At 38.9% G+C, this 25,975-nt stretch overlaps 3 protein-coding genes across 6 annotated transcripts; all 3 read right to left on the reverse strand.

The window, feature by feature from the left end:
* Positions 1–7,384: 7,384 nt before the first annotated feature.
* On the reverse strand, positions 7,385–13,351 carry cnga1a (cyclic nucleotide gated channel subunit alpha 1a). 4 transcript variants are annotated; one of them, XM_081714767.1, is made up of 7 exons: positions 13,182–13,351; positions 10,880–10,973; positions 10,465–10,763; positions 10,404–10,422; positions 10,198–10,302; positions 9,529–9,635; positions 7,385–9,364 (listed from the first exon to the last, which is right to left on the reverse strand). In XM_081714767.1, the coding sequence occupies exons 2-7, from the start codon at positions 10,969–10,971 to the stop codon at positions 7,881–7,883; spliced, it is 2,106 nt and encodes a 701-aa protein (XP_081570893.1). In that variant the 5' UTR covers positions 10,972–10,973; positions 13,182–13,351; the 3' UTR covers positions 7,385–7,880. The 4 variants fall into 4 exon arrangements, with proteins under 4 accessions (XP_081570893.1, XP_081570892.1, XP_081570891.1 ...); XM_081714766.1 differs by having other exon boundaries at positions 10,198–10,329; XM_081714765.1 differs by having other exon boundaries at positions 10,404–10,763.
* A 3,145-nt stretch (positions 13,352–16,496) lies between these two features.
* Positions 16,497–17,782, reverse strand: enam (enamelin). The gene is made up of 6 exons (XM_035530253.2): positions 17,727–17,782; positions 17,533–17,556; positions 17,374–17,451; positions 17,243–17,275; positions 17,081–17,146; positions 16,497–16,975 (listed from the first exon to the last, which is right to left on the reverse strand). Exons 1-6 carry the CDS (start codon positions 17,778–17,780, stop codon positions 16,802–16,804), a joined length of 429 nt encoding a protein of 142 aa, XP_035386146.2. The 5' UTR covers positions 17,781–17,782; the 3' UTR covers positions 16,497–16,801.
* Positions 17,783–20,519: 2,737 nt separating this feature from the next.
* scpp5 (secretory calcium-binding phosphoprotein 5) lies at positions 20,520–23,318 on the reverse strand. Its single transcript, XM_035530276.2, has 11 exons — positions 23,255–23,318; positions 23,053–23,152; positions 22,552–22,617; positions 22,293–22,367; positions 22,148–22,198; positions 21,881–21,949; positions 21,385–21,414; positions 21,232–21,285; positions 21,039–21,107; positions 20,860–20,874; positions 20,520–20,740 (listed from the first exon to the last, which is right to left on the reverse strand). The coding sequence occupies exons 2-10, from the start codon at positions 23,104–23,106 to the stop codon at positions 20,869–20,871; spliced, it is 474 nt and encodes a 157-aa protein (XP_035386169.1). The 5' UTR covers positions 23,107–23,152; positions 23,255–23,318; the 3' UTR covers positions 20,520–20,740; positions 20,860–20,868.
* Positions 23,319–25,975: the final 2,657 nt, after the last annotated feature.

A 25,975-nucleotide genomic window follows, 5' to 3' on the forward strand; every position in this document is an offset into this window, starting at 1 on the left:
CCACTCACCATGTGAGGAGTGCAAGCTTGTCGCACTGCAACCATATTATGTGCCATTGGATGCCACCCAGTGAGCAGAATGCAATTAACAGAATATATACAGATGTATTTTAGGCTGATCATTGTGTGTTTCAAACAATACACTGGAAAGCAGTGGAAAATGCTGTTTGTTCCTTACAAAATTAACAAAACATCTGGTGGTTTTTTTGGCCATCTTGTCCTATAAACAAAGTAACCTTGTTTTCTAGTGGTAGAAAAATGCAGGGACCCAAAAACAGTAATAGAATAAATCTCACCATAATCTCCTGATGACGCCAGTGATGATCAAAGGTGTTGCTGGACCCAAAAATGCCAGGTAGAACTTCCACTGCTAACTTAAACAGATCTTAAACAGAAATCATACAAAATTTGAACAAACAGATTGAAATCCAATGAAAATTTCCTGGTCCAATTTAGAGCTCTAATCTTAATACATATATAAATGAAAAGCTTTTGATTTTACAGTTGCATGCTCTTTTTGGGCAGGATTTGTGGATCTGTTTGATTTTCATAGTGTGGCAGAGTTTGTGGAGAGATCAAAGCTGCCTGTAATAGTAAATTGTTGAGCTTTTGTTCAGTGCACAAAATCAAACCAGCACAGCTTTAAATCCCTGTAAAAAGTCCAAAATAACTAGTTTTAATTTAGAAGTTTATTTATTAAAATTATAAATAATAACTTTTATTACCCTCTGTAAACAATAGTCTATTGCAATAGTTGTCCAGTGACATGCCAAAATAGCGAGGAAAAATGACAGGAGATATGCAAATGCATTTCAGTTGCACAGTGGCTAAATTTGTGATTTCTTCACATTTGTTATATATATAAAATCATCCAGTGTCAGAATCACCATGGCCTTCTGAGAGTTCCATCCTCCATCCTTCCTTCATGCGTACATAGCTCTGATACACAGTGTGGTCTAGGCTCCTGTTTGCAGTCTGACACACTAAAGGGTATATCTCACAAGTGTCAAGGTGTATTAATATCCAGCTTCAAACATCCCATCGGGACCTTGGTGTTAAATCAATCCAGCTTCCTTTGGGAATTTAGCTCCTTTATGCTAATAGCCTGGTCTGCCTAAATCTCAGAGCCTTATTGGTCAGGCAGCAGTTTGACACCATGACCTGGAGAGACCATGTCACAGATCCAACTATGTCATAAGACATGCAGACAATAAAGCAAAAATGTCAGTTGTTCCCTGTGCAGAGACAGGCCTGGTTCTTAATTTAGCCACGGTATGATAAGGGGGACCACTCTGCTCAGAAGTACAGCAGTAAAGCAGAACCTGTCGTTATGCAGGCTAATTATCCATCACACTTTGTGTATTCAAATCAGCATTGTGTAACTGAAGTCTGATATGATAATGAGCATTCCGAAATGGAAACAATTATGAATACTAAAATGAGATCACAATGCGCAGGGTGTTGATTATCATAGGAGGTTAGTTAATGCCAAGAAGCATAATCCTGGTGCACAACTGATAGTATCAGCCATACAGAACTTTAATTATGTGCTGGGTGAACAGTAGGAGACCCTGATTTTATAAACAAAATAATAGCACTTCTGCTAAATCTTAGTGAATATAAAATGCCTTTTATTGTAGTAAGGCTGTCTAAAGCACTTTCACCATATCAAAAGAGAATGCATTCTTTATAAAAGAGATTTATGGAGATCCATTTCTGAGGGTCAAAAAGCCTAAATCTGGGATGACATGAAAATATGTGGGAACAATTGCCCGGAGTGTTCTGAACACTGCTTGAGTTGTTACTTTTCGAGACAGGAGGCATAAATGGGACCACAGGGGGCTAAGAGACTCCTCACTGGGGTCGTTCCAGTGTGTAAGAGACATCACACGACTGGAAAAATTGGTTGTTACAATCATCTACTATTGAACTGCACTCAGCGACCCACTCAACATGGAATGGAGTGCCTGGCTCTATCCCTCAATGATGATAACACAGAAAATCCTAGGGAAAAATTGCAGTGGTAAGCAATGAGCAAAAGGGCTATAATGAGGCAAAATGGAACTCCCAAGCTATCTTTTGTCATCATGCTTTTGCTTTGGTCTTTCTTTTATTACTGAAGCAAAGGGAGATGTAGAGAACATCAGCATTGATCAGCTAAAATTAGAGGTGTGATTCTTTCTGCACACACACAGACACAATGTATGTGTGTGTAATTATATATATATATATATATATATATACATATATATCCAAAGAAGATTCTTTTTAAAGCAATTCTTTGCTTGCACAGCTAATGAAGGACCTCTGTCCAAAACTGAGTACTTTACTACAATTTTGAATATCATATCTATCCATAGAAAGTTTTCAGGCCCTTTAAGCAGATTTTGTAATATTTCAGACCTATCCTAATCTACAGACAATACTCCAAAATTATTTAAAAAGTTTATGTATTTTAAATTTATTAAAAGTATATATGAGAAGTATCATATTTACAGTTTTTTTTGTATTATGACACACATTTGAGCTCTGCCAGGTTACATTCTACTTCTATCAATGCTAATTAAAATGCTTCTGTAGTCTACTGAAACGTGCTTGTCATGCTTGTCTATAGAAGAATGGTATATGTCAGAGTAAAAACTAAGCCATGAGGTCAGGAGAACTGTCAGTAGACCTGCAGGACAGGCTTGCATCAAGGCACAGTTACAAGAAGCGATACAGGATACAGGTTTACAAGGAAAGTGCTGAAGAGCTGAGATACACATGTCAGTATCTTATCATTGTCAAATGGAAGAAGTGTGGAACCCCAACAGTTTTCCTTTATCTGGCCACCCAGCCAGTCTGCGTAATCAGGAAATGCTGTAAAAATGCACTAATTAGGGAAGGACGACCTTGGTCAGACAGGTAACAGGTGTTCAGCATGAAGGAGATCCAGAGTTCCTTTGTGGAGATGGAACAATCTTACAGGAAGATAACCTTGGGGTCTGTCAAATGACAAACTCTCAGACCTTAAGAGTCTGATGAAAAGATGATTGAAATATTTGGCCACAATTTTCAGGAACCAGACGCTAAGCATCATTAAAATGATCCCTCATTATGTTATGAGGATTTTTTTATGACAGAGGTATAAAGGCTAGTCAGAATAGAGGGGAAAATTCATGTAGAAACACAGAGCAGTACTGGGTGAAAACTTTTTCCACATCATGCTCAAGTCATCAGGCTTGGGTAAAAGTTTGCACTTCAATGAGACAATGACGCGAAACACATCCCCTATAAAACATCCCCTATAATGGCTTCAGGAAAACTAAATGAAAGTCCTGAAGTGGCCCAGTGAGAGTCTAAAGGGAGCATCTCTGGAGAGACTTGAAAATTGCTTTGTAATGATTCTTCCCATCCAACCTGCCTGAGACTTGAATGAACATGGGGAAACTGTGGCAGTCTGAGGCTGTGCCTCTTGTTAAATTGCCTTTGGCCACCAGAGGGCACAAGGGCAGCGCCAAGATCATCAGGTGAAATTTGCTACACCTGTGCTTCTAGCTAATTAAGAGCAGTTCACAGGCATTCCTCTACTGAGTCGTTGCTCAGGATTCTGGAAAATGACAATGCTGGTATTTTGGGTAGCACCCTCAAGTGCAGTGTCATGGGTCTCTTTTTTAATCTCACTTCTTGAGCTTCTCCTAAAAGCCCTGAGTTGTGCCTTCTCCTCTCTCCAGTTCTCTCAAGCCTTTACCAGACGTTTCTCGCCCTTTGTTGGGGAAGCCAATTTTTGCCAGTTTTAATTTTCAGTTCATAGTTCTCTACCATGAGTTCTCTCAAGTCACCTCTGTGACATGCTGGTGATGAACCCAAGCAACACACTGGGGTTCTGGGATCAGTTGGTGGTTCACCTAATTTGCCCTCATCTCCCATAATTGGGTTGAATTAAATATTGATTTGGTTTAGATTTCTCTTTTCTTCATTCACTTTGCATTTAGTTAATGGACAATAATAAACTATTAACACTTCTATTTTTGACAGAATTTGAAAGCATTTTTTCCACGCCTGCCTAAAACCTTTGCACAGTGTTGCATATTTGGCATTTATATACTAACTACAAAAAAGACTAAATTCAAATGAACAGTTTTATATTACTTGGCTTCCAATTAGATACCTCAAGCCTTTGGAGGAAGATGCCACATTATTTCTAATTCCACTACAATATCATAGGCTTAGTGAATGCAGGACACTATCTCAACCTAATTAATAATATTGTAAAGTTAGGGTTTTGTAGCCATCTCCCTTTCTATCCCTACCCATCTCTGAGCAAACACAATAGCTGCCCCCATGCAGGTTAAGGTGCCAATGATGCAAGCACTCGATGGACAATAGGACAAGGATCATAAGGCCACAATGCGGAACTGGAATGAATGAAGGCCCAAGTTCAGCAGGGTGACCTCCAAAATCCTTCCTGATCTTTTCCACATGAGAACTACTGATCCTACATTATACGAGAGTGTTCTAAACTGGCAGAAAAGGGGAACCTCTGGAGCGATGCCTCATGCAGCCTGCTTAAGAGCCTAATAAATGGATAAATGCATAGAGTAGCGCAACCGTTGTAGAGAGACCTGAAAGATCTGTGACAAAATCATCTTCCATGATGAAGGGCTTCGAGCAAGGCAGAGGGAAAGAGGAACGAGGCTCTCACCGTTCATGGCAGGAAAGGCAGTGCAGCTCTTCTCAGGCACATCATCAAAAAGAGCTGGAGGGGAGTTCTCTCAAATGTCAAAAGGTCCATCTCCTTAAAAGGTTCAAATAAGCACGTCAGCATGAATGCCCTTTCTCTCTGTCGACCTTTTCTTAAAGGAGAAACAAACTGCATCTTGAAAACTAGCTATAATTTCACAAATGCAAAAAAAAAATCTGTTAAAAAACAAGCAAAATAATTATAGTTTACAACAATATGTGTATATGATTACCAACTTGTTTACAACAATATGTATGTATGATTACCAACTCTCTCTCTCATATATAATATTTGTGTGTGTACATATATATGTGAGAGAGCTTATAACTTATAAAGCTTATAAATATTTATACAGAAATTGTACTCACAGCAATATAGTGTATTTAGAAAGAGATATTTTGTGATTTATTGATTTATTGTAACTGTAGCATATATATGTCACGGAACGCTCGCCTCCCGCGAGGCACATGGTTTGGCCAGCCACGTGCAGTAGGAGGGTCATGTTCGTAGCCACACCTGGACACACCTGTATTGTGTTAGTCTTTGTGTATTTAAACTTTTGTCGTTGTGTGCAGTGTTGTCGGTTATTGTTGGCGTAATGTGTGAACGTTAAATGTTTTTCTTGCCGTTGTTAAATGTAATCGTGTTTGTTCAATGGTAACCGTGTTGCATTCATTGTGTGTAACACATGTGAGTGCCGTCGTCTTTGTTTCAATTAAATGTTCGTCCATGTCGAAGAGAGACTATGTGTGCTGCCCCTCGCCCTGCGGCACTCGGGCCACCACACGTTGCAATATACAGTCACACCCAGGAAATATAGGGCTGAATTTGAAAATCCTATTTTCTGGGAAATGAGATCAAACCAGCTGTATCAGTTATGAACCACAGATGTTGTATACACCCATGAATGAATGTATCCAGAGTGGGTTGCAGGGTGAAGAGGAGAATAGAAATCAACTTAGAGGAGGCTTGTAGACACAGGGCATTTAATGATGCTGTCCTTGGCATCTTTATTTAGATACCTGTAGACACTAATCAAGCAGAGCATCCAGAATCTCATTCCACTCTTCATTTGAATGGCTTAACATGGACCTGAATTATAAATGATCATATATGCCGCCTCAAAGTGCATCAAGTTCAAGGGTGCATGTAGAAATACTAGAGCAGCTCCAGGGGTTAGAGGCTTAAACTTTAATGTCATAGTAAGGTCCTACATCAAACTCAGAAAATAGAGACATGTGAATAATGCAGTAGGACAAAGAATTCCAAGAGCATTTTTAGGCTTGAAGTTAATAACTAAAATTAATGTGTGTAAATGGACACAGCTTTGGCCATATTTGTACATGTTCAGTGGGTTTTGATTCAGGGGGCTTAGCTTACACTCATTCAGTACCTGGGAGAAATACAATATAAAGTATTTCTTTCCTACTTATGTACATAACTAGTCATACTGAATCCTTAGCCAGATGCAGTGACAGTCCATCACAGCAGTTAAAAATGAGAGAAAAATGAGAATTAACATCAGTTCTTAGTGATAGCTGGACACTATTCCTCATTTGAGGAAATTAGGAAAATTTCCTAATTGCATCAGAAATTAGGAAAATTTTCTCAGCTGGTTTTCTTCAAACTGATGAAAAGGGAAATTACTCAGCAATTATTCCGCTCTGACCAATATTTCTTCAATAAAGAGGGAAAGGGTCTAAACCTTGATTTAAATATCTTATAAACATCCTAATAATGCACGTTTCATGGTTTAAACAAGTAAACCACTGTCTCAAACTGTAATTTGACTGCTGTATGCGTACAGTATACTTCTTAAAAAAAAATTACAAAATAAATAAAAGGCTCAAAATTGAGTTAATGCATTATGCCATTTTGCAGAAGCTCTTCTGACAGCATCTGGTGCCTAATGACTCAAACCCAATTTCAAACAATTCCAGGAAAGTTTCTGCATTAACACCATAGGCTCTGTGTGTTTCCCTAGACAGCTTCCCCTTCATATACATAATGTCATTAAGCTAATGACTTTTTCCCTGGAAATAAAAGCAGTTCAAAATCTTAATGAGTTTATTTACTAAGCATGAAATAAATCCACATAAACTGGATTTTGTTCCCATTTCTACAGTTATCTGGAGTTAATGACTTGGGAATGACAATTAAACTACTCAATAACATGTATGTCTGAATATGTATTTTAGAATACAATTAAATTAAACGTTCAACCCTTCAGTGCTGAGCTACATAGATAAAATGTGTCATATAATTTACCTTCTTGTTTTCCACATTTGGCGCCACTGAATTCAGTGTAATGTTTTTTATTTCTCACAAAGTTCCCCCCAAAAAATCACCCCCACCTCAAAAAAACCCCCAAAGTGTAAAATCAGATGAACAGTATATAAGTGATTGAAAGATCATTCATTTTCAAATGACTTTAAATATAAATATATTTATTTACTTTTTATATTCATGTGGTTGTTTTTAATGCTCCTCAAATATAGCATGTTTTTTTTTTGCTGTAAATAATGTGGGGTTTGCGGTGTCTTCTACGCAGGTTCACTCAGCAAGTAGTTTGATACTCTTATGAACTTACTTATAATATGTATTCATACGCTAAAAGCATTTAAAACATTAAAAAATGTTTAAAAAATTAAGAGTGCAGTGCTGCGGGTCCATTTTTATTTATTTTTGATTGTGCAAAAGAATGAAGCAGGAAAATAAGGCAACTCTTCTTAAGTTAAAAAGATGGGCAGAAATGTGTTGAATTTTTCAGCCATCCATAAACTAGTAAATAAAATGGGTTGCTTTAGTTTCCTGACTTGTTTCCCAGTTTATATAGTTCCATAAATGTAAAAATGCATGCATTTATAGATGAACTAAGCAGCACAATACTTGAAAGCAGTCGTCACAGACTCTCTACTGCAGTCTTGTGGCCATTTGAATATACTGCTATAAACGCCATCACATAGTCTTCTTTAGTCACTATAGGTCTCAACATGCTTAATTCTAGTGCAATATGTTTGAAAGCCGTTAATCATTGTGGCTTGTGTTCCCCAGGGTCTCACTGCACCTTGTATTTGTAGAACACTGCTTAATCCTACCTTTTTCTCTTTTTTTAATTGCACAGTCTTAGGGACCTTGAAATGTCCATTATTTTTTTTCTATTCATCTGGCTTTTCCTCTGACTCTGTTTTTTCCATCTCGTCTTTCAATTCTTCTTTGGCATCCTCTTTCTTGTCTTGCTCTGGTGTGATTTCGTCTTTCCTCTCCCACCCCACCTCCTCACCATCATCGTCTTCTGCCTCCTCCCCAGTGTAGCCCTCTATCTGAGCAATCCGTTGCTCGAGCCCTTTCTCAGTTCTTTCATAGTCAGAGAGCAGTTTTTTCACCTTAGCCTGCATCAGCTCCATTGTGCTGTAAATCCGGTTCACGCGGTCCTCCAGATCCTTCTGGTCGGGCTTCAGGTTGACCGGGTCCAGGTCGATAAGGTCATCTTTCATGAGGATTTGTCTCCCTTTTTCCTCCAGCATCATTTTGGCCTCGGGGTACTCTGTCAGAGCTTCCATTAGGTCATCCTTCGACAAGCAAAAGAGGTCCGAATACCCGATGCTGCAGATGTTCGCTGTCCTGCGGTTACCCGCTTTGCTGCCCTTGATGTTGAGGATGCTGATCTCACCAAAGTAACTCCCATCACCCAGGACACAGAACTGTGTGATGCCATCATCTGCCACCACAGCCAGCTTGCCCTCCTTGATGATGTACATTTCTCGCCCAACGTCACCCTTGCGGCAGATGTAGTCACCAGGGCTGAACACCTGTGGTTGTAATTTAAGCACCAGCTCTAGCAGCAGACCTGCTTCACACTCTGCAAAGATTCTCACCTTCTTCAGTGTGTCCAGGTGCACATTCATGCCTATCTCTGCTCGCAGCTTGTCCGGGAGGTACCGGAGAACCTCCCTCTCATTCTGTGCCTTTTTATTAGTCCACAGATAGTCAAACCACTTGATGACACGAATCTCCAGGTCCTTGCTAACATGGCGTACTTGCATGTATTGTTTGATGTTGTCAATGCGCGCCTGGAATTGTGCCTGAGCCGCGTTCATGTTGGAGATCATGGTGGCGATGTTGCCAACAATGGTGGCAAAGATCAGAACACCTACAAGGAAGTCCATCACATGGAAAAAGAACTCTGAGTCTAGTTCGGGTGAGGGCGTCTCTCCAATAGTTGTGAGTGTGAGGGTGGACCAGTAGAGGCTGAAGGAGTACTTCCTCATCAGCTTATCGAACTCCGGCTCTGTAAGCGCAGGATAGACCCAGGCATCCGAGCCAAAACCAATGGACTTGGAGAAAGAGAAGTAGAAACACGCATTCCAGTGAATAATGATAAGAATATACATGAGCAGGGTGCAGATGCGGAAGATGTTGGGATAGTTGGTCATGGTCTGGGAGCGCTCAAAGAACTCGAACATGCGGCTGATGCGCAGCAACTTGTTGATGCGGATCTCGGGGTAGTCTAGCCCCAGGGCAAAATACAGCACATCAGTGGGAATCATGGAGATGATGTCGAGTCTGAATTGAATGCTGTCCATGTAGTGCTTACGAAGGAGCATCTCATCTTTGACCAGCAACCCCTGCTCAAGATACCCTGTTTGACAGAGTGAAAAATTAAATCACTGATGCATAAAAGAAAAGCAAGTCAGTTCAGTTTGTTTGATGTTGATAAAAGATTGAACCCACTAAGCTAAGGTGTAAGACTTTAAATTTCCAAGTTTCTGAACTCATCTGAGCTTTCTTGAGGCTAGGCTTTACCAGTCCTAGTCCTAAAGGCCATGTCAGCCGCATAAAGAAGATCACAGATGTAGTCAAGGATGAACCATGTTATCAGGTATTCATGCTGCAGTTCTTCAAAGCAGGCTCTGCATAAAAGAATGATTGATTACTGCTCCATGTTTTGCTCCATGCTATGTGAATTCTGAAAGTACTGCAGCTCATTCTGCAGATACAGTCTCGTGTAGTGGGTTATGTACTGTATAGCGAGAGATTGAGTTTAAGATTTGGTACACTTGCATTAAATTGTACATCAAATAAAGCTATAGTTTATCTTAAACATTACAATACTATACTAATATTGGACATTATAATGTCAAACAAATTGCCACTCAAATCTGCCAACAAACCGTGATTAAAGCTTTCTCTATGACAGCAATAACAGACAACCAAACCTTCAGGAGCTAAAACCAGCTCAAGACTTAGATTGCAAGCCATGTTAATTGATCATGTAGACTTATTGCTTAAATTGATCTAGAAATTATAAAGAAAATAAAATATAAACAGATGTCCCGCATTCTATAGCTAAGATCTACGCTGCAGGTTATAATGTAGTGAAACTTCATTAACTGCTAGACAGCGCTTCAGTTTGAATGTCTCACTGATCACATTTGTATGAGTAAAAATGATTTCAATGCATGGCAAGCTTACCTTGCAATGATTATTGTCCAATTATACATAACAGGAACAGTGATGAGAGCCAGCCAATGGTAATAAAGACTGCTAGCTGGATTAATCACAAACACTTCTTTTGGCCTTGAAAGAGGAAATGAACAAGAGATACTGAAGAGCAAGCACTGATGCCCACTGATAGAATCAGAAAGCCACTAACTGAAGTGTTAATTATTTGCACCTACCACTCTGGTTTGTACTTCTTTTCTTGTTCCTTTTCTTTCTCTTGTTCTGGTTTTTGTTCTCTTTCTTCTTCCTTTTCTTGTGCCTTAACATTTTCTTTTACTTTCTCTTGTATCTTCTCACTTTCTTCTTCCTTTTCTTGTGCCTTAACATTTTCTTTTACTTTCTCTTGTATCTTCTCTCTTTCTTCTTCCTTTTCTTGTGCCTTAACATTTTCTTTTACTTTCTCTTGTATCTTCTCACTTTCTTCTTCCTTTTCTTTCTCACTATCCTGTTCCTTCTTCTCCCTCTTCTTCTTCTCTCTCCTTTCTTTTTTTCTGTTGGGCAGCTTTTTCTCTTTATTCACTTCTTCCTTTTCTTCTCTAGCAAATATAAAATAAATTCATGTGGCAGTTTGCATCATAAGCTAGGAATGTGCTTGCTGTATACGATTAGCTCTAAAATCTCTGCGGTGGTAAGTCGGCTTGTGATTACTTACTCCTTATTGCTGTTTTTGCTGAAGACATTACCCTGCAACCCTAGACTGGAAGGAGGACAAGGGCATTTGTTGTCTTTCTTAGGGTCTTCCATAACTGGAGTCATTTAGAAAGAGAGGGTCCGCTTATCTTCTATAAATGCTTCATAATAACAGTAACTATTATGATTATTATTAAAACTGATTCTGACATTTTGCATACACATTAAAAAAAAAAAATTCAGTTACCTAAAGGAAAACTCTCTTTTGAGAAGATTTTGTACAGTTATTACCTTATACACACACATTGTCATGCATCTAAGATCTTTTTGCAGGCAAGAAACTCAACTTTCAACCTAAAACACAATTAATCTTATGTTCTTATGCAGAAAAACAGCTATTAAAGCAGTAAATTTACTTCGGTGAAACACAACAATATGCTTGTTAACATTTAAACCATGACATTGTTAACACATGGTTATAAAGTCAGGATCAACCAATGGCTTTGATGCTGGTACATATTCTGTGATGCCTATGAAGGGCTTCGACCCTTTTAAGAGTATGACATGTTTTGGGTTCATTTATCCCCTTCAAGGGAAAGGTCTCTACAAATCAACAGAGAGCCTGGACCCATACATTTGTAAGGCTGCTTTGAGACAACACGTGTTGTTAAAAGAACTATAAAAATCACTTGCACTTGACTTCATTTATTCTGCCAGATCACCTTCCTTCTGTGAGAAAACATTTCTGTCCTGATGGGCGTGCTCACTTCCAGGCTGTTGGTGCCCCCATTACATTATAGAGGAAGCAGGAACAGACTATTTACATTATCCAGTTTTAGTCTCTAAACGCATGTCATCCACCTTAGTCTCCTTACTGAGAGGTAGCCCTATTTGACAGGGAGGATATAACATGTGAAGTAAATACATTTCTTTGGCCTGCCCAAAGATACTGTGGCAAGAAAAAAAATTTACTTTTTTTTCCCCCTAAAAGCTCCTGTGACCTAGACCATCATTCTCCGAATGGGAAGATGATGTGACTGAGACATTCACTTAGGTTGAATGGGTGCTCTAGCTGCTATGCTCTTTGATCTGGTAGTCAGAGAGCACATTTACTTCCTGTCCACCCTGTGTTCAAGTCCCTAGTAGGGTGGCTGCCTTCAGCCTTCGTTACAATTCTTCCTATTAAACTGTTGTGTTTGGTTTGTAGTTTTGTCCCAAAACTTAATTTGTAGCTGAGTAAATAAGAGTTTCAAATCTGGATATAGTTTTTGTATTGCATTGATCCATTTTACTCACTTTTGACATGGATTTCATGAAAATATCTTTTTTCTCTTGTGTGACATCAAATATGCTAATGCTTTCAATTTATAGCACTAGTGTTATTCAGTTAATAGCACTATGGTCTACTTGATTTTCAGTATTAATTGTTGCTGTGTATATATGTTTGTTCTGAAGGCACAGTTTCAACATGTAATGTTTTTGAGTCAATCGTTTGCTTTATACAAAGAGTTATTTTAGTGAATTTAGTAGAATTTTTGGATTTGTGTTCATGATTTGAAAAAAAACCAAAAGGCAATGTAATTTCAGAAAATGTGTTTTACCAGCTATTAACTGTAAAAGATATTTAAATTCAAAGTACAAGGAGAAAGAACAAACTAAAATCTGGGGGGAAAAAATCTGGAATAAAAACCTAATTAAATAGAATGTAAAGTTCTATGCCCTCTTCAGCCAGGATTGTGAGAGGATCATCAGATTGCTGTTTGACAGCATCAATAATCTAGATGAAACTTTTCTCCTTTTTAATAATGATTTTTATATAAACACCATGAAGACACTTTACAATGATAAGTCCTCTAAAAGGTCATTTTTAAGAGCTGGGGAAATGTGATTGAACCTGCATCCACTTTGTTTAGTTGCAGGAAATTATAAAAGTTCCATTTGTTAATGGATAATGTTATCTATACTACCAAACAAGGAAGAAATAGAGTTGTGGGCATCAGATTCTAAACACAGATATAGCTATATATTTATTGAGCTAAAAGCTAGTGAAAGCACATACAGATGTAATAATGAAGGGCCAAGAATTGAACTTTGTGGAAGTCCAAAGATACTGTAGAAGCCAGAGTGTCCACCCCAGGGTTCAGCTGTATCGAAGGCAGACTAACCATTCCATAGCATTATAGCATTCAGTTTACTACCTTACCATTCTTTCTTATCAGAATGCCTTATTATTTAATGTTATCGATATACCACATGAAAACAATGAAGGGAAACCTAGATATAGAATCAAGTAGTTAATTTGATTAAATTCACTTCAAACTCACCAAGATTATCCTCTCAGCCTCTCTTCTCATAACATTCTTCTAATCTTCACCCGGTTTTAGTTCTAAAAAAAAGCTTCAGGCTTTAGTACAGTCAAATAACACATTTGAATAAAACAGGATTATGTTAAAAATCTGAAATTGTCTTCTAAAAGTGACTTCACTTCTTTGTAGAGCCCAAGTGTACTGACCCTGAGAAGGATTGGGTGATCATTAAGAGGATAAAATGCAAGTGACAAAGTCTTTTATCCCCTCCCTGCCTCTGCATGGCTAAAAATGTTGGTGATCTCTCTCAACACCACCACCACCACTACTACTGCTACTACTATACTATTATTACTACCACTACCACTACTACTACTACTACTACTACCACTACCACCACTACTACCACTACTACTACTACTACTACCACCACTATCACCACCACCACCACTACTACTGCTACTACTATACTATTATTACTACCACTACTACTACTACTACCACTACCACTACTACTACTACTACTACTACTACTACTACTACCACTACTACTACTACTACTACCACTACCACTACTACTACTACTACTACTACTACTACCACCACTATCACCACCACCACTACTACTACTACTACTACCACTACTACTACTACTACTACCACTACTACCACTACTACTACCACCACCACCACTACTACCACTACTACCACTACTACTACCACCACCACCACTACTACTACTACTACCACTACTACCACTACTACTACCACCACCACCACTACTACCACTACTACTACTACCACCACTACTACTACTACTACTACTACTACCACCACTATCACCACCACCACTACTACTACTACTACTACCACTACTACCACTACTACTACCACCACCACCACTACTACCACTACTACCACTACTACTACCACCACCACCACTACTACTACTACTACCACTACTACCACTACTACTACCACCACCACCACTACTACCACTACTACTACTACCACCACTACTACTACTACTACTACTACTACCACCACCACCACTACTACCACTACTACTACTACCACCACTACTACCACTACTACTACTACTACTACCACCACCACCACTACTACCACTACTACTACTACCACCACTACTACTACCACTACTACTACCACTACTACTACCACTACTACCACTACTACTACCACCACCACCACTACTACCACTACTACTACTACCACCACTACTACTACCACTACTACTACTACCACCACTACTACTACCACCACTACTACCACTACTACTACCACCACCACCACTACTACTACCACTACTACTACTACCACCACTACTACTACCACTACTACTACTACCACTACTACCACCACTACTACTACCACTACTACTACCACTACTACTACCACCACCACCACTACCACCACTACTACTACCACTACTACCACTACTACTACCACCACCACCACTACTACCACTACTACTACTACCACCACTACTACTACCACTACTACTACTACCACTACTACCACCACTACTACTACCACTACTACTACCACTACTACTACCACTACCACCACTACTACTACCACTACTACTACCACTACTACCACCACTACTACTACCACTACTACCACCACTACTACCACCACTACTACTACCACTACTACTACTACCACTACTACTACCACTACTACTACTACCACTACTACTACCACCACTACTACTACCACCACTACTACTACCACTACTACTACTACTACTACTACTACTACCACTACTACTACTACTACCACCACTACTACTACCACCACTACTACTACCACCACTACTACTACTACTACTACTACTACTACCACTACTACTACTACTACCACCACTACTACTACTATCACTAGTACTACTACTACTACTAATAATAATAATAATAATAATACACTACTACTACTACTACTACTACTACCACTAATAATAATAATAATAATAATACACTACTACTACTACTACTACTAATAATAATAATAATAATATACTACTACTACTAATAATAATAATAATAATAATAATATAAAAATAATAATAATAATAATTGTATAGCATTTTTTATTATTAATTCAATCCCATTTCAACATTTCAAACGTATTGTAGCACTTGTAACACAAGCGATCAGCAAGATATGTTGGATCTATGTCATCATATGTATGTAGCTCAGTAGTTAAGGTATTTGGTTTGTAATCAGAAGGTTGCTGATTCAGGCCCCACCATGGCCACTGTTGGGCTCCTGTGCAAGACCTTTAACCCTCAGTTGCTCAACTTGTTCTCAGTCATAATTGTAAGTTTCTTTGGATAAAAGTGTCAGCTAAATGCTGTAAATTTAAATACTATCACAAAGTATTGAAACATACAAGTGCATGGTGCAAAATGTAAATAGGAGGCTGCTGCATTGTGCATCTGTATGGTAATAGTTATGTAGCAGTATTTACAGTCATATTGGGTATATACAATGTAAATGTAGGTGTGGTATATTATAGAAATTAAACTTCACGACCATACACTTGGAAATAAATTAATGTTAAATGAAAATTAATTGCACTTGGGAGATAAATGACTTGCACATTTTGTCCCAGGTGTGTTTAATATGGGCTGAAGTCCCATGCTACATTAGAGTATTGGGCAGTGTTATTATGGAGAGAGGGTGCAAGCTGTGAACCAGAAAGAAGCTGTACTACCAAAAGCATGACCTAACTTCTCAGCACAGTCTTAATTTATGTCATGTTACACCAAGGGCCTTAACTACAGCTTTTGGTTTGACTGAATAAGCACAAGATCACCCATTATTAAGCGTGTTCTCCCTGTGTGTTGTGTAATCAGAAAGATGTGTGGGGGATTTACTCATAGCATAGAGACACTTGCCCACTCAGCACTCGGCCCGAGGTCTCTCTTATCCTATTAAAGCAAGCTGGCTGTCTTCTTAGCCACATACAACCTTCTGTTTTGCTGCTTCATTCAAAGCTGGGTAATGTAGGTGTAAAGCCCATGTTTCTCCAGTGATGCTCTTATGATGAAATGTATCAGGTGCATTAGCAAAGTAGAATGGCAAAAGGTAAAATTCCCAGTGTTGAATAAACATCTACACTGATAATGAAGTCCACCGAATGCAAGCAGCACTCTTAAGAATTAATTCAGCAATGATGATTTTGTTATGTCCACAGCCATATTAATAGTAAGATTTCTCTTTACACCCAAGAGCTACACATTTGTATTAAAGGTGTGGATATAATAAAGAGGTCCCTATTTGCAGAATGACATGCTGCATGTTTATTTGAAAAATAAGTCAAGACACAAGAGAGAGAGAAAAAAAAAAAACAATCATGAGACAGCCTCGGTCACAAAGGTTTGTTTCTTATATTGATTGCACTGAGGTGCACAAGAATCATTCAAACTTTAATCCCCCTCCCCAATTCTCCCATTAAACATAACATGCTCTTCTGTTCCAACCATGTAGCCCCTTTTCATTATATGAACTCCACCTCTCTTGGCATTATTAGTACACATGAGTGTGGCCTTGATCTCAATTCTGTGCCTCTTTTGTCAGAGCTACAGGAGGCAGGAGCTCAGGCTGTGTCACTCATAGAAAAGACAGAACAGGATCATTTAATGTTGCATCAGTGGCGGTGGAGTCATCAGCGGGGTCACCTGCAGGGGATTCTCCGCCTTCTGCCTCTTCTGCCTCATCTGCCTCGTCTGACTTCAGCGGGACTGCAGGCACCACCCGGTTGCCATAGAATCCTCCAGAATGGGGCTGGCACAGTGGCACAGTAAATCCTCAGTGGACTCAAACTGCTGTTTTAGAGATTTGGAGTATACGGATGTAATGTGATCCTGAGAGTCTAGTCGAATAACTCACTATTGCTTCCTTGACAGAGCCATCTCCTCTAGGGGGCAGCAGTGGGTTGTTGTCGAACGTGAATCCCTAAAAGAAACTGATATAAGCGTCAATACAGCGTGTGGTGTTTCACGTCAAAGGTGAGAGTAAGAGTTTTAAGAAAATGCGTATCTGGTAGCTTACAGGCATCTGGGGAGAACCAAGAACTGGAACACCCTGAGAACGCAAAAGAATAAAAGTAAAACGGGTTGCAGAGATTGCTTTCGGATTCGGTGGACTGCCATTGGTAATCAAGGCATTCCATTAGCACTGACCTGCTGCTGCAGGTGGCCAAACATCCGGTAGATCTCCATCAGCCGCAGGGCTGTGTGAGCATGAGCAGCTGCACGCTGCTACACGAGAGTGTACAAATCATTTTGCAAAAAGCAATCTTAACAGTAGGTGTCTGATTAGATTATAGACAGCGATCTTACCTCTTTGCTACCACCGTCTGGAGCCTAACAAGAAATGTTAAAGAAGTAATATAAAATGGCTATGTCACACAATATTATGGCAAGGGCAGGATGTTCATGTATGCTAAGTCACTGGCAATTATATTTATACCAGCAGTCTTCCACTGTAGGGAGGAAACGTTCAGAAATGTTTCTGAAGTGAATGAATTACTCACTGGGACAGCTAATGAGTATCCCATTAAACACACCAGGAACACCACAGACTGCATCTCAATCTAGCCAGATGAGAAATAATCACACACACAAACACACGGTTCTTTAGAGCTTTTCAAGGGAAAAACAGCCTTGTTAATAACACAGCCACCCCTTTGGTATATAGTTAGAATGGTTTTCAAAATTGCCCCCCTGAATCACAGCCTAGGTTACAGAATAAGTTAAAGAGAGAGGTTAAAAAAAAATATTAACTGTACCTTTCTTGTTAAGCAAATCTGAAGACAACACGTCAAGAAACACAACACAAGTTTGGTCTAAAGAGTTGCAATATATATATATACTCTGTACCTCCTGGAATGAACCAATCATGCCTCAGGAAAGATAGAGGAGAGATTAACTCTTCAAAAACAAATCAGAATTCCAAGAGTTATGAATAATTATAGACTCATTTTTTGCTTGGTGTACAGTTCCTCAAAGGGGGGGGGGGGGGGGTGCAATCACTAAACACTTCACACTACGAGGCTTTGTCCATGTCTTACAGTGCTGTCAAATATTTGTACTCTTAAAAGCGTACAGACATCAGAGCTTTATAGAGATCATAGTCATATATGTGAAACAGATAGTTAGAGGCTTGGAAATGTTTTTCTTTGTCCTATATACATTTGTTCTGTGCAGCATAATATTTCCTATTAAAACACTGGGAGAGGAGAGGCTTTGATCACATATACAATGACTCAGGCCTTTGATTTGACCTTTTGAGTCTTGATCCTCTCAAGGTTTCTTCCTTAATTTCACCAGGGATTTTTCTTTGCAACTGTCACCACTGACTTGTTCATTAATCTGGAGCTACACCTTTGCAAAGCTACATTTGTGACAAGGTATGCTGTAAAAAAAAGCACTATATGAATAAATTTGACTTGACTTGTTCAAAATGACGTGATTTAAGATAATCTGGGCAGTTTTTCCTCACACAATTTTTTTCTTTTAAACATTTTTTTACTGCCTAACCTTTAAATCCAATATGTACAGAGGTTTTAATTGAAAAGATCTTCCTCCCTCTTGTAAATTTTACTGGCGGGTTAGTAAATCTCTTAGTGATTTTCACATCATTGTAAATTTCACACCATTGTATTCTGTGCATGGTGTGGTTTTAAGAGTGATAATTTCTTGCATGCAGCCTAAACAATTTTTAGTGATGTCTTTTGGCAGTCGCTAGCTGTGCCTGCACACCACACCTCTGTGGAGTTTGTGGAGATTGGTATAGTAATTGTTTTAGGACACACTTTTTTAAAAGGATGCGTGGTAATTGTATGTGGTTCTGGTTGGGTAAACTGATTTAAGCTTCCCTCCCCCCACTGGATGTTATTTCAATCTTCTTCCTAGGTTCACTGCAATCTGAACAACCATAAAATATGGCAATGATGGCAGTATCATTGGGCTTGAATCGTCACATAGGCTACATAATTAGGGGACAGAAGGTACAAATTCATGATGCTCCAAAGAAATCAGATTCATTATCAAAAACATAGTCTTGTTTTGACTAATGTTTTCTGTTTCTAACTTTGTAGCTAATTCCCAATGTAAGAATGCGACTGTCTTTACTTGGAAGCCCACTATATGGAAACAAGTCAAAGCACTTCAATAGTAACATGTAGTTCTTATTTGCTCTTATCAAGCTGGGTGGCCCTCAAAGTTGCTCCAGACACCCATTAGAAGAGATCTGCACATTCTTCACAAGTGAGTTCATTAAATGTGATAAGACTTAAGTCTTAAAGTTTCTGGTGTTTTTGAGAGAATATCACGATTTCTTATCGTCCAAATGTCCCTATAAAACTTGGCATGAGTGTTATAAGTCTCTGGCCTTGAAGAAGCAGAGGACCACCAAACATGAGGTAGTAACTGCAGAGGAGTAACCAATCTTGCAAGTTATTTTATACTCATTTTCATATTCACTCAAGCAATGAGTGCATAACATGACTGAAATGAATAGACTATCATTTTAGTTCTGTACTCTGAGGACAAAAATCTATAACAAATTCTATAACACCTGTGACCACATCTACCCAACTTGAATATATCTTGTATCCTGATTATTTATTATTTGTTTATTGTTTATAGTCCTTTGGCAAGGTAGCATAGGCTTTTACCTCTCTTGTGGTATAGTTCTACCTTTTCTGGTGGTATACTTCTATACTTTATTGCAGTGTAGTTCTACCCTTTCTCTGAGCTCCACTATCACGAGTTGCACCATTGCATCAATGCTGAACACACACTTTTTTTTTAGTTCAACTTTACCGCCTATGTCTTCCTTTTGCTCTGAATGAATCACAAAAATATTTAAAGAAGTGATGGCACATAAGTTGACCATTTTTCTAGACACTGAATACTCTTACAGATGTTCATTTCAACAGAGCAGAAAGTGACAGATGAGGTTGGAGATTGAATTCCAGTTTGATGCAGCACACAGTGTGAGAGCATGTAGAGACAGTAACGATAATCTTATGAGACAGTGACAAACTGTTGAAAAGTTGATGATAAATGTGTCTTTACAAGTTGCATGAGAAAAAAACAGATGGTGTGATAAAGGACCGGAGGCAAACTTGTTTTTTCCTTTCTGTAAGATACACTTTTACAGTAGTACAGTCTTAGTGTAGAAGTCATGAGTTTGGCTTTGATTCGACCCCAGAAATTTCAAAGCATTGTGCAGTCATTTTCTCATGTGACCGATTCAAGAGTACATTCAACCAAAAATATAAGCATAGAGTTTAGTTTATTTTTCAAACTTGATTCACATAGTAAACTTTTGTTCATCAGTTCATTTTGTTCACCAGTTTTTTAAATATCAATTTTCACTTGTGAATTTAAGTAGAACAGTGCAGTCACTGAGACCTACCCAGAAGGCACAGAAATAAATGGGCTATGCTACAGAGCTAAAGTTATCTGAACAGCACTCTTCTATAAGGCTGTGCTTGGATCTTAACATCTCATTCTCCAGATCTTTATGGCAAGAAGGCTTCTGTCACAAATGCGGAGAGGAAAAAAGGAAGGACTTAAAACACAGACTACAAAATATCCAAATATTACCATTTTCAATATGAATATTCATCGGTTTTCCATAGCAGGATAGTAACTTACCTTCAGTCTTTATGGCTGCAATGCAGGAGTCAACATGGAAGAGAGTTAGGGGTAATCACAATTTTGGATGCTTAATTTAATGAACTTCACACATGCATGCACGCGCACACACACACACACACACACACACGCACTCTCTCTCTCTCTCTCTCTCTCTCTCTCTCTCTCTCCAGTCATACCTGGCCTGCTTGCATTTGCTGATCTTGCTGAGGTTGTTGTTGAACATCACTAAACTGAGGAGGAGTAGCCTGGTATTAAAAGATTTGTGAAGGAGAGCAAGAGAGATGGGGAGAGAGAAGAAAAGAGCTACTAAATCAATTTTCCCTTCAAAATAATCAATCTTTATATGATATTAACTCATAGTAATCTTACTCTAGGCTGTTGCTGTTGAGGAACAGTCTGTGGTGCATAGTCAATGGGCAGGATCTGCAGAATGGATTTCAAAATATAATTTTAATAGCCAATACTCCTGGCAAATACTCTGGGTAATTGCGAAAAAAACAGAAAAGGAGTAGAAAGTGATACCTGGCCTCTGCTGAAGTCATAAGGGTAATACTTGAATGGAAAAAGTAAAACACAGAGTTACCATGACAGCTACAGTATGGCAGTTCCATAAAAATATGCCATGGGCTAATTACCTATGATAAGACACTAGCCTGAGACAGTTTAAAAGAACACAGTAAAGTAGGTCTAGCATACTTTGTTTTTTACAATATATAATTCACACATGCCCTGTTGCTGCTGACTTACAGTTCAGCAAAATTGCACTGCTCTTAGAGACACGAGTCTATGGAAGGCCTTCTGTTACAGTCCAAAACCAGAGCCACAGCAGAATAGGCCGAAGCAATTTAAATTCAGATCTAAAATGCTTTATTAAACTTTAAATGTAATTTAAACTAACTGCTTTAATATTTCCGCAAAGAAACAATGTTCAGTAATAAAATCAATAATGGTTCAAGGTAAAAGTCAGCAATAAGCTTAAAGAAACGGAGCGAACCAGAGCTGTGGATGGATTACTTACAATTTCCACACTTTTTCTACCTGGAGCCTTAGGGAGAGAGTACTTAATGAAAGCCTGGCTTGGAAAAACCTGTGAATGGTAAAAAGTAATTACTTCATCACTCAGGACGAGATGAAACATTTCAGTGTATGCATGCAACCGAGTGAGATGAATATATGTTTCTGGTTTGTAAAGAAATAAATGAAGGCATGCATGGTACACAGGTGTATGCAACATGCTAGAAGGAGAAATGGATTCCCAAAGTGCAAGGTCAGTGAGAGCACTCACAGGTCCGGACCCTGCGCCTACTGGAGAGCCTGGGTATCTTGGAGGAAACACCTGGATAGCGATCATATAAAAAAGTTAGACACAGCGGGTTGGGGGGGTTATATTTTGACGGGCATAATGGTAAGGAGTAGAAAATGGGGCATACAATCTCCATGCTGATGGGGCTGTTGATATTAGGTTGAAGGTGAGTTGGCACCGGAGGGAAGAAATCATTATTCCCCTTCAAAACAAATCCACACAAAAGGACAGTTTTATAAATTGACACTTTTTAACATATTTTCCCACAGTTAATACTTGATCTTATGAAACAAACTTCATTGTTAATTTTTAATGTTTGGGACCAATGACCCGCTCCCACTCTCAGAGATAGCAGGATATAGCAGCATACTGTATGTATGAGTTACCTGAGTAGAGGGTCCTGATGGAATTGGGTTTCCGTAGTGTGGCAAGTAATTGAGGAATGGTGGCATCTGTAAATATATTTGCACCAGAATGAAAGAAGAAACTTCAAGCTCCTGAGATACTGTCTAAATCAGGCATGTCCGCTTCTATCCACAGGGGGCCAGTGTGGTGGCATGTATCCATTCCAGACAAGCAGGAACACAACTGATTGTACTTGCTAGGTTGGAATGCAGACCTGCAGCAGAACTGGCCCTATATGCACAAGATCAGACTCCTCTGACTCTCAAACCATTTGACTGCGAGTTATACCGTGTATGACTATGTACGTGACAAATAAACCAAACTTGAAACTTGATCTAGACAGTACCAGACACAACTGTTCTAGATCTACAGTAGAAAACCCCATTGATCCCCAAAGCATTTCAGCACTGATGGCCAGAACTATCTAAAAGTCTGATGCCAGTGGCATTTTTTTTTTTCTTTTTTATCGCATTTTTACATACTGGTGCAGCAGACACTGCGGTGACAAATGACAGGCAGAGAATGGAGCTCCACATGGTTCCAGATGCCAGTAACAGTAATTTGCAGAGGAGGAATGTGGTCCTGCAAAACATCAGTGCGACCCAGCATTCAATAAGATTTCACGGGAAATGCGCCATTGAACAAAAACTGAAGATGTTAACGGTAGAAGAACTTGAATCTCACCTTAAGGCTGAGCTGGCAGTGACGACGGTGACTCGGTTGATGGCTGTGGGGGAAAGCCGGCCCGCTTTTATTCTGTCGCTGGCTCTTACGTTCTACTTAGTCATAGCCTGGTGGACATGGTAATTTACTAAATGACCTGTAGCCAGACAGCGTTTGAAATCTCAGTGCAGTTGTGATTATCATGATAACATGGCAGGGAACTGCAGACATCCGTATACTTCACCAAGCTCAAGGACAAATGAGGTTTCAGCTTCACACTCTGTTTTGCTATATGCGTGTGCTGCGCAAAGACTATTAAAATAGTAGAACCGGTATAAAATTAGATATAGTATTTTGCAATGAGGAACTTCTGTATTCTATGTCATATATTCTATTATGTAATACTAGAACAACCTTGAAGAGCAAGCTAATAAACATCGAGCTGTGTTTCTAATAAGTGCGGATCTAATAATTGTTTTCTTAACTGGAAACCTTGATTTCTCTATGTATGTTATGCATGGTTAGATACATTGACTTGCGATTCTAATAACAATAAACAGTGCAATGATGATCCTAAAATAACAATTAAAACTTATTGCCAGTGACAATAACTTATTGCCAGTTAAACTGGTATCAACAACACAGCACCAAACATCACTTCAGCTGGCTCTTAGGCCAAAGCACAATTGGCTTAATAAACTAAATGCAAATTTGGGTAAGTTTAAATAAACTCACTCACTGAAGCATTGTACACTATTTGTGCTCTCTCTCTCTCTCTCTCTCTCTCTCTCTCTCTCTCTCTCCCCTACTAGAATTTAAGGCCCTTGTAGCTTTTTCAAAAAAAAGAATGAAAAAGAGAATGAACAGACTTTAAGAAGCAGAAACAGAAATATAATAACAAAAAGACCATTCACTTCCAGCAGATAGCTCCATTTGAATTGGATGTCCAAGTATGTTTTTTTCAGTGTAGCTGAAGTAGAGTGCACTATGATAAAATACACAATCTTTCTAATGCACACTACCAGTGGTATACTGAATGCGGTGCCAGACAGTAAGTCTATAATATGCTATTCGTACTAATCAGCACGTAGTGAACTATTATTGCCAACTTTCCCTCTAGTTTAATTAAATGCTGGCTACAGAGGTTACATTTATGGCTCCTGGTACTCAGCTGATTCAGCTGTTTTTGTCATCGTGGACATCATCATCATCTCCCTCATGAATAGGTGCCCACACACACACACACACACACACACACACACACACACACACACACACACCATAAACACGTATCCATTTTCTCTTGTTGACTCCAGTTATCCATCACATTTTAAAGTTATTCAGCTACTAACAAGAACTTTCTTAGCATGAATATACATGTGAAGTCAGTGTAATATTGCCGAGTGAGGGGCGAGTACAGTGTGATCTGTGATCTGCATGTAAGGGTGGGAAGAACAGAACAAAGTGAGAGAACAAGAGGTTGTGTGTGTGTGTGTGTGTGTGTGTGTGTGTGTGTGTGTGTGTGTGTGTGTGTGTGTGTGTGTGTGTGTGTTTTCAGGAGCACGCACTAATGTTGATGTTGCTCAAAACATTTTTTTTTAATTTCATTATGGTTCCTTAAAAAATAATTACTGGAGTGCAGAGAGCAACTCCAATAATGCACACCAGTAAAATTAAGAATTGAATGTGGAATTTGAATCTAAAAACAAAGGAAAGTATTACATATTGCTCACCACAAAAAAAATATAACTTCATTGTATGGACATAGTTGCTTTATTAAATGTTTTAGCAAGACACAGCATTAATGCAGTTTTAAAGTTTTATGGTTATGGAAGCATTCATGGATTTTTATATTCTTCCTGTTGGCATGAAAACAAAGGCGCAGGATGAATCTGACAGGACAGCACAAACATGGCAGCTCTTGCAGGATCTTAAGAGTTCAGTTTGGCGAGCAATATAATTACAGGCCTTGTATCTGCATTTCATGAAGAGGAGCCTGATAATGGTTAAGTATAATAAATGCAATAAATCTGACATTTCTCTGACATAAACTCAATGTCTGTGTCTTTAGCTGGAGGGGAACAGTTCAGTAGCAGTTCAGTATTGCAGACTGACATATGAGGCATTTTGTTTAAGGTATTTTAATTTTGGGAAAGAATGGAAGGATTTATGGAGTAATACCAGGTATCTGTGCATATCTCAGAACTGTACATATCTCAGAACCTTGTCTGTGAAGCTAAAAAACCTGAGAGAATTTGTCAAATTCTGGAATTATTGAAGAGGAGGTCAACTGTAAAGTCAGCAGCTCTGAATGAACCTATGTGACATATTTAACCTAATATGCATATGGAAAGTTTTCAGACACAAATAAATTTTCTACATTTTGGAACATTTCAGGTTCATTTAAAATGGATTCCACTTTCTTCTCATAATCACCACCATCATACACAGTAGAACAGAGGTACAGGATACCACTGCTGAGTACTATGCCAACGGGCCAGAATACTGCCAGACAGCCCAAACCTCGACAGGAGCAACTGAGGGTTTTAATTGCCTTGCTCTGGGGCACAACAACAGCAACCCAGCAGTGGCGGGGCTTCACCCAGCAACCTCCCAATCACAAGTCAAGCCCTTGTGCTCTTCTGCACACAATACTAAATGCATTTTTCAAAATGTTTTGTGAATATACATTGAATGTTGCTGTCACAATCTGGTCAGTATCCAGACAGAGGGACATGACCA

This window comes from Electrophorus electricus, chromosome 5, assembly GCF_041902795.1.
Source record: "Electrophorus electricus isolate QZ-2024a chromosome 5, ASM4190279v1, whole genome shotgun sequence".
Lineage (NCBI taxonomy): Eukaryota > Metazoa > Chordata > Actinopteri > Gymnotiformes > Gymnotidae > Electrophorus > Electrophorus electricus.

Excerpts from the sequence above, each read along its gene's own strand:
- cnga1a (XM_081714764.1), bottom strand. The coding sequence starts at position 10,971 with ATGGAAGACCCTAAGAAAGACAACAAATGCCCTTGTCCTCCTTCCAGT. Across the intron at positions 9,636-10,197 it reads TGGACAATAATCATTGCAAG|AGCCTGCTTTGAAGAACTGC; the intron begins GTAAGCTTGCCA and ends TCTTTTATGCAG. Across the intron at positions 9,365-9,528 it reads GGCCTTTAGGACTAGGACTG|GGTATCTTGAGCAGGGGTTG; the intron begins GTAAAGCCTAGC and ends TCTGTCAAACAG.
- enam (XM_035530253.2), bottom strand. The coding sequence starts at position 17,780 with ATGCAGTCTGTGGTGTTCCTGGTGTGTTTAATGGGATACTCATTAGCT. Across the intron at positions 17,452-17,532 it reads CAGACGGTGGTAGCAAAGAG|CAGCGTGCAGCTGCTCATGC; the intron begins GTAAGATCGCTG and ends ACTCTCGTGTAG. Across the intron at positions 16,976-17,080 it reads GCTCTGTCAAGGAAGCAATA|CCCCATTCTGGAGGATTCTA; the intron begins GTGAGTTATTCG and ends CCACTGTGCCAG.
- scpp5 (XM_035530276.2), bottom strand. The coding sequence starts at position 23,106 with ATGTGGAGCTCCATTCTCTGCCTGTCATTTGTCACCGCAGTGTCTGCT. Across the intron at positions 22,618-23,052 it reads CCGCAGTGTCTGCTGCACCA|ATGCCACCATTCCTCAATTA; the intron begins GTATGTAAAAAT and ends ATATATTTACAG. Across the intron at positions 21,950-22,147 it reads TAGGCGCAGGGTCCGGACCT|GTTTTTCCAAGCCAGGCTTT; the intron begins GTGAGTGCTCTC and ends TACCATTCACAG.